The sequence below is a fragment of the Opisthorchis viverrini genome (genome assembly GCF_000715545.1).
Source record: "Opisthorchis viverrini unplaced genomic scaffold opera_v5_1017, whole genome shotgun sequence".
Taxonomy (NCBI): domain Eukaryota; kingdom Metazoa; phylum Platyhelminthes; class Trematoda; order Opisthorchiida; family Opisthorchiidae; genus Opisthorchis; species Opisthorchis viverrini.
The window spans coordinates 1-8,840 of record NW_008752830.1 but is presented as its reverse complement, the minus strand read 5'-3'; the positions used below and the strand labels follow the sequence as shown (position 1 = coordinate 8,840).

Here is an 8,840-nt window from a genome sequence, read left to right as displayed (position 1 = left end):
GGGGCTCACCAGGTAGGCGCAGTGCCTGAAGCTCCATCAAACTTATGTTTTTTAATTGAACCCAAATTGCACGTACTGTGCGAAATATACTCAGTTGAGAACAAATTCTGTTTTGCGAGGGGCGCAATTGAAATCCAGCTGAATCTCACTTTTGTCTTTCATTTATAGAGAGTGCTGTTGCAGCCTGTAACGTTTTCTTCCCACTAGTTTGCAAACGGCTGCCTCGGTCTGCCTACCACAGTTAGTTTTTAAAACTAAAAGCTTTTTTAATGTGTTTCTCACGATAGCTCCAAATTCGCATGGACCACTTGTTTTCTGGGCATTTAACGACTTTATCAACTTGGAAACCACCATGGAAGTGGCAAAGCATGGTCCTATCGATCTTCGAGATATTAATGGATCCACTATGCTGCATCATGCGGTGAATATATTCCACCAGTTACACAAAGGGGACAGAAACGGGCGTCTGTGGGTCAGTTTGATTGTCCTCACCTTACTGAATCGTGGCATCAAGCTGGGGCTCCGTGATTCTTGGGGTCGGACTGCTCGCGATCTGGCTAATGGCGCGTCTGATCAGATCGGAGACGAGTCGGGAGGCTGCCAGGTCAAGGTCACATACAGAGAACCAGCTGAAGAGGTATGCACATCATCGTAACTATCCTTGATGCCGGTGTACAACTGCGCGAAGGTATTTGTATGATTCTAACTGACAAAATTCTCTGTAAATTGAGCAGTGCTTGCAGCTGTTATATAGCTACAAAATAACTTACAAGGTTTTGCACTACAATGAATTTTTGTATTAGGCTTGTCAGCAAAGCGAAATGTACTTTTTTGGGTAACGGGTTATGCATCAATAGAACTATTTATCTTCATTGTCCCAACTGAAATACCGATTCGTTTGCGTTTTGGGTGCATAGAAATATCTTATCCATGCACTCGTCTCTCATGTTTGAAAAGTCACGGCTCATCTCGAATCAGTGAACGTCATCAGTGTTCGTTTTGATTGCTGGGTTGAGTTACAGATGCTCTGAGAGGACTGATTTACTCTTCCTAGTCATTAGCCCAAATAACAATTCACTATCTATCCATAACTATCCACTTCGGATATCCTGTTTATCGGCGTAAGATTTTCACCACCTTAGTGCTTTACTTCCATAGATTCTTGTGGTAAAAAGTGGCACGCAAGTTAGTTGGGTTTTACAAAAAACTTTCGATGACAGCTGAACTTGGTTAAATTAGTTGCATTGCGGATACTAGGGGTCTGAAATGTGGAATCCTTTCAGTCAGTAATGTCGGCGTGGTTTGTGCAGGAAATTGAGCTTACCTACTGATATTTAAAATATTAAATGAAAAGATGCAGTCTAGGAGGATGCAGTAAATGCTATAGACACCTAAATTTTGGTCTCAGTCACTCAAATTCAGCTCCCTCTTCGGATTCGAATTGTCACCTTTCTCATGTTTAGTGAAAGTGTGATTAGTTTAGATTTCTGCACAAAATATAAGGCACGAAACCCGAAAAACGTGCTTTGATTGCATTTGCTCATTTCCCGCAAGAGGATTAGGTATTGAGTTATGAACAAATATTAATTTGCTCCGTCCGAAAAAATCCACTCATTCATCTTGTCATTGTTAAGTATTGTGGTAATGGACAACTAAATAGCCCAAAGGAGGGGGGGGATAACACAAAATGTGATGTGGTCAAACTCGTATCTGCATGAATTACAAGAACCTAATATAAAACTACGTTTTCATTGTCAAAAATTAAGCTGATAAAACGGAGGCTACTGCCAACAAATTAAAGGGTTGTAATGGTCAAAATACGCCCCAATCGGTATAATAAGGTATCGTTTCTGTTTGGTACCACAGGGGGACCACTGGAGAAAATAACAAGTGTAACGTAAATGAACTGATAAAATCGCTTTGTTGGAAACCTAACCTAATTATTTGCAGATAGGAAGTTACCACGCCTTTAAATGAAACTGATAAAATTTACGAAATTCATGGTGAAATATTTCTTCAATAGGGTAGAAATGAGGCAACGACTGACGGCTANTTAATTTGTTCCAAAGTAGATTACCCAAATCCGCGATACTCATTGCAAATTCAATGTACATTTCCTCTGGCAAATGCCTTCGTCGCTTCCCCAGTTGACAACTGCGAAATTAGGTTTCATGGTACAGCAGGCATTTTGATTCAAAAACAGCACGATATCCTAGATTTCAATAAGCTATTGCTATTTCAAGCTATAGTTCACAAAGCCTCCTCACGTGCTTCACGTTGTTTACGCAGTTGTTCCTTCATATGCTGGGCACTATCTACACTGAATTTATTTATCCTTTTGGTCTTCTGAATTCTTCCGCCAACTTGAAGCCTGAGTAGAAGGAATCAACTTCCAGGGAAAGCCACTCAAAAGGCCTCCTTGGAAATGTCTCCGTCCATCTAAGATCTGCTTCCCTGTTAAAGTGCTTCTGCCCTTTCTAATTAAACAGATTAAACTGATTTACCGTTGCAAAAAGACAAGGCTGAATAAAGTCTAACTACAGTTTGACACAACCGAACAAAATACAAGCAGATTTGAGGAGCTGTGAGCAAGATGAAACCAGGTATAATGTCCGGACCCTTTACAGTAGGTTCCGCACTTTTAACTGAGAATGGGATAGGTAACCAAATTCACATAGCGCCAGGGCGAGGGGAATCCTATGAAAGACTGTGGTCGACAACTGGGTGGCCAAGGTAGCTTCCGTTTTGCATTACTCTCGCTATGTGATCCGTCTCAATTCTGGCCGATGAAATCCCAGATGATGTTTTCAAGCACCNTTCGAATTGTCACCTTTCTCATGTTTAGTGAAAGTGTGATTAGTTTAGATTTCTGCACAAAATATAAGGCACAAAACCCGAAAAACGTGCTTTGATTGCATTTGCTCATTTCCCGCAAGAGGATTAGGTATTGAGTTATGAACAAATATTAATTTGCTCCGTCCGAAAAAATCCACTCATTCATCTTGTCATTGTTAAGTATTGTGGTAATGGACAACTAAATAGCCCAAAGGAGGGGGGGGATAACACAAAATGTGAGTGGTCAAACCGTATCTGAATGAATTACAAGAACTTAATATAAAAATGAGTTTTAATTGTCAAAAATTAAGCTGATAAAACGGAGGCTACTGCCAACAAATTAAAGGGTTGTAATGGTCAAAATACGCCCCAATCGGTATAATAAGGTATCGTTTCTGTTTGGTACCACAGGGGGACCACTGGAGAAAATAACAAGTGTAACGTAAATGAACTGATAAAATCGCTTTGTTGGAAACCTAACCTAATTATTTGCAGATAGGAAGTTACCACGCCTTTAAATGAAACTGATAAAATTTACGAAATTCATGGTGAAATATTTCTTCAATAGGGTAGAAATGAGGCAACGACTGACGGCTAAAATGAGCGACGAATCATCATAATAACGGCTCCCTTTAATTTGTCCCAAAGTAGATTACCCAAATCTGCGATACTCATTGCAAATTCAGTGTACATTTCCTCTGGCGAATGCCTTCGTCGCTTCTCCAGTTGACAACTGCGAAAGTTAGGTTTCATGGTACAGCAGGCCTTTTGATTCAAAAACAGCACGATGTCCTAGATTTCAATAAGCTATAGCTATTTCAAGGTATAGTTCACAAAGCCTCCTCACGTGGTTCACGTTGTTTACGCAGTTGTTCCTTCATATGCTGGGCACTATCTTCACTGAATTTATTTATCATTTTGGTCTTCTGAATTCTGCCGCCAACTTAAAGCCTGAGTAGAAGGAGTAACCCTCCAGGGGAAGCCACTCAAAAGGCCTCTTTGGAAATGTCTCCGTCCATCTAAGATCTGCTTCCCTGTTAAAGTGCTTCTACCCTTTCTAATTAAACAGATACAACTGATTTATCGTTGCGAAAAGACAAGGCTGAATAAAGTCTAACTACAGTTTGACACAACCGAACAAAATACAAGCAGATTTGAGGAGCTGTGAGCAAGATAAAACCAGGTATAATGTCCGGACTTTACAGTAGGTTCCGTACTTTTAACTGAGATTGGGATAGGTAACCAAAGTTCACATAGCGCCAGGGTGAGGGGAATCCTAAGAAAGACTGTGGTTGACAACTGGGTGGCCAAGGTAGCTTCCGTCTTGCATTACTCTCGCTATGTGATCCGCCTCAATTCTGGCCGGTGAAATCCCAGATGATGTTTTCAAGCACCGTGTGCGGATTTCACGGTCCATCAGACGTCTAGGTACCTTGAGAGGTTTAGTGCAACAATCGCCCAAACTGAACGTGGATCCCCTGAATCTTGGACTCGACAATCCAATCACGTAAAATGTGATATCTCTGTGAAATCTTGCGAACGGATTTTCAAACGTGGGCTGCAAGCCGCACTTCTATCAACCAGGAAGAGAAAATTTCTTAACCACTCGCTCAAACATGGTACCAGGTTTAACCCCGTAATTTTCGACTGCCTGAACGTTAAGTGAATAGGGATTTATCTGTTTACGAAAAGATCTTTTTAGAAAACCGTAACAAAAAGGACCGAAATGAGGGAAGGCCTCAAACTTGAAACTTTCGGTTGTCTGCCATTGATATTTCGCTTATGGGTTTTATGCGCAGGAGTTAATTTTGATGACAATAGCTTGATCACGCGTGGCCAACTGTTGGCTAAATTCCGTAACCGAAACAGTTGCGCCCCATCACGCATAAAGCGACCGGAACTAGTATTGCTGGCCCTCATAACTTTTAGTGGGCAGTCGTATTAGTCCTTACAACTTTGGTTGATCAGCAGAGGGGATTTGTTTGTGAACATTGTTGTTTGTCTTATTCTCCTTCGTCTCCTCACAGTGAGGCGTCACGGGTGACTGATTTGGTTGTTCTGGAAGTCAAAACAGTTGCTAGATGTTGGCTACCTGAACGTCGTTTTGTTACACGTCTAGAGCTTGCATAGGATGAAGAACCAAACTTCACTTAGCTTGTCATACAGTACTTCTCAGCTGATTCCCAGTGATTACCCGTGACTCTTATTACTAGGTTGCGTGTAACAATGGTCCTGCTAGCTGCATAGCTTAACGAGCAGGCCAAATTAGATGGTGGGGACAAGAACGTGAAACCGCTTAGATTTCTCGTGCAAAAGAAACCACGCATGTCATTATGTGTCTAAATGTGCCCAAACCGTCCTGAAGAGACAACCGCCAAAATAATGCTGACAGAGAATACGAACAGACTGTTGAATAGTTTAAGGGAATGGAACCAGTTATCGCCAAACAAGAGGCCTCCTTTGTCTGGGATGCAACTGGAGACGTACTGTCTAGAGTTGTTGGGAGAAAACGCCCTAGGATCCTGAGAACATCACTACTATCTAGTTTTTTCAAGCCACATATTTATTCAGATTTCCGGCTTTTATTAATAGTAAAGCACATCAGAATAGTTGACCGAATACAGTGATGTCACCCGGTTGTTATACAAAACTTATTTCTTCCGCACTTATGATAACTTTCAGTGAGTCTCCTAAACATTTCGTTTATAAGACAAATTACCTGCGATGGAAGCAAGAGGGTAGTATTAGCCGAAATTTCCCTCCGGTGATATTAAAACACTACAGTAAAACAGCTGAAGGCCTACTTTCAGTGAATCCATCTTAGATTTACTAGGCTTATCACAAACATCTTCCAAACATTCAATCAAGCACTTGTTCGCCTGGGCTCCGACTAACAGGATGCCAAAAAACATGCTATGGTAGACCGTGATACATCTTACTTTACTGTTTATGCTCTTATATTGTCCACAGCCTCCAAATATGAATGCACTGCATGAAATCATTGACCGTGACACGCAGGAACCTCTATCTCTTGTGGAAATCATCGATCGACACGTTGTTCGGCTATGCCGCTTCAACCAACTGCACCTGATTGAAGAGCTCATCATTCAAGGTTATGAACCTATTCAAAACGCCCTTTTGAGATTTCCGCATCCACGCACCTCTCTGCAACTGGCTAAACTGCATCAACACGTCGAGCTGGCGAAACTGTTGAGTAGAGCACCAAAGTACCAAGAAGCCATGAACGCTCTGCAGGAAGCCGTTGTAGCTGGAGACGAATTACAGTTTGCCAGTTTAGTGAATGAGTGGTGTCTACTGTGGTGTGAGTTTTTCTGTTTGCCACGTGTTTTCGGCTTGTACAAACAGGCGGAAAATGGAAAGAGGTCGGAAAAGCATTAGAACACCTTAAAATCTTTTCCAAAACGATGACTTTAAGATCACTTACCGCTAACCTTTTCTGGACTTCTGTTGAGTGGCTTATTAGACAACCTCGTGCCCATAGTGCTATCTAACCAACAGAAACGAATGGCGCATTAGGGTATTTAAGAACCACTCTCAGAAAATAAACAAGCGATGTAATTTATTTTATTTTCTATGTAATCCCATAAGGGGAATATCATACGATCGCCGTGAAAAATGCTTCGTCCTCAACATGTGCAAGACACCTCTACTTGATTATATGGTTAGAAAACACCGTGTATCTTTCATCTCCAGTGAAAAATTACCAAATTTGAGTTAGACATTGAAAAATATTACTGTCTCACCGCGAGACTTTTGTAAGGAGACTCAACTCTGCCTGGCCACAAACCTGCGCCCTGCCAAAAAAGGGTAGGACAAGACACAATATTGATAGCTTTTGTTCAGATTGCCGGCTACATCTCAAAAAATCCTTTTCAAACTGTTCAGTCCCCCAAAAGAATGAACAGAACACTCTAGGGACCAGAGCGCTCGTTGAATTGTGTCTGACGAAAGAACATTGTTGTGCCTTTTTTGTTTATAATGGTCTCTTCTTAAATGGGCTTGTTTCGAGAAAGATTGGCTCGTGGGTTTTCCTAACATAAACTTCATAAGATTTTCAAGACGTGTTACCACAAGCAAACGCAGATTCAGTTAATTGGTTACTTTGTTTGCTGACGTAATCTAGAAAGCATTGATTGGGCTACTCAGCATTATTCCTTTGTAGGCTTGGTTGCTTAGGCCATCAAATGTAAGACGAGGAACTTAAATCTGCTGAGATCTCACAATTCTCACAAACCTTTTAACTGACGAGGCTCAATAACCACGCGAATACCTGTGTCTGAGTGTTCTTAGGTGTTTGCCAAAACAGTCAACTGTTGGGTAGATATGAGACCCTCTACCTGAATTGGGTAGCGAGAAGCTCAGGGGGTTAGAGCGGAATTTACTGTAAAGGTCCATGGTTCTGCCTCTCCACTCACCCTGTCTAGACTTGGGAAACCTGGCAGTATCCCAGCCATCGTGCTCCCTTCTGGTGGTATAGTCGTTAGGCACCGAAAGGATGTTACAGCTGAATTGCATTAAGTAATGACAGTTCAAACAAAATATTCAGCCATTCACAAGTTCAGGCCATCTTGTACGTAATATTTTACCCCACCTGAAAGTCGGATTGTATGGGTGTTCATTTAATTATATTCTCAGATAACTTTGACAGGATGTTCATCATTGAACCCTCAATAAAAGCAAAAGGTCAGACGTTTGTTCTCAAATTTGCTCTAGCAGCGTGATGTGACTACCAACATCCACGTGATCAGTTTTATGCGGTGTACTTTTCCGATTCAATTTCTAATATTGATCTGCACGCTTATCTACCCGCTGCATGCATGGCACATATTGCGTTGACGGATGAGAAAATGTGCCATTTTATCTAACGCACCACAAAATGTTTTACTGGTTTCCGTCGACTTTGAAGTTTGGATGAACCAGTTCGTTTGAACGTTTAAATCAAAGTCTTTGCACGAACGTAAAAATATTTTGCAGGATAACCTGACTTCATCACTGACAAGCTATTCTAAGCCTCATCAATGTAGGTAGCTCGGGTGCGCTGTTTGGTTGTTGGTCTGTTCGCCGAGCTTGGCAGTTGGACTGCAAATGTTTCATCACCAATCGAGGTGACATCGTCAGTGCAGGGTTGAGTGAGCCTCATCAAAATTAAAGTAGCCAACAATTAAACAAGAGTCAGTAAGAATGCTCAAAGCAATGAATGTCTTTAGAGTAGGATTTGTCCCATAACTGTATTGCATTTGCTTGTGTGACTGCTACAGTGGGGAAATAAAGTATATTGTTGATAGCATCTTGCTAAATATACGCACACTGCAAGATTCGAAGGAGAAATTGACGAACTAAGTGAAGAGTACAACCGGCTAGGAACATTTTGGACAACTATCTATGAAGAATCTTCTAACCTGTATGGAGGTTGCCATAACAGACATTTCAAACTAGAAATTTCAATATCATGAAATGTTCTTTCCAAGTCATCAACCACTCAAACCCTCCGCAATTTACACATCCACATTCTGCCTTCACTCTAGGCGTGGATTGGCGTGGACGGTCTCTTTTGCACCTTGCTGTGATTCACCGTCAAAACAAGCTAGCGCTGCAGTTGATAGACATGTGCCCCTCACTGGCAAACAACCAAGACTGTTTGGGTCGTACTCCAATGCATTATGCCATCTGCCTCGGTGACGGTCGTGAACTGTTCCTCAAGCTCGTTGCGCGAATGGGTGGTGTGGACAAAACGATTAAGGACTTTGTAAGTGCTTGCACATCAACCTCTTATAATGTGACAAAACATACACGGAGTAAACTTTTGCAGGTCGTAACAATGCCCAAACAATGCATTCTTCTTAAAACTCGCAAACAGATGTGCAAAACAGACACTTGTCCAACCAGCCATAGGCAGCTCATACTTGAAGCAACCCTACATATAAAGTTATGAAAAGATTTCCGACAGCCCATCAGTACTTTAGACCACCTTCAAGTGGGGTGGC

The 8,840-nt window shown here is 41.6% G+C and overlaps 1 protein-coding gene across 1 annotated transcript; it reads left to right on the top strand.

Annotated features, from left to right (window-relative positions):
• Positions 1 to 170: 170 nt before the first annotated feature.
• On the top strand, positions 171 to 8,599 carry T265_15798 (hypothetical protein; the record flags this gene model as incomplete). The annotated part of the gene is made up of 5 exons (XM_009179153.1): positions 171 to 240; positions 288 to 637; positions 5,806 to 6,157; positions 7,881 to 7,985; positions 8,382 to 8,599. Coding segments are annotated over 5 exons (1,095 nt in total), but the record flags the coding sequence as incomplete, so codon positions are not given.
• Positions 8,600 to 8,840: the final 241 nt, after the last annotated feature.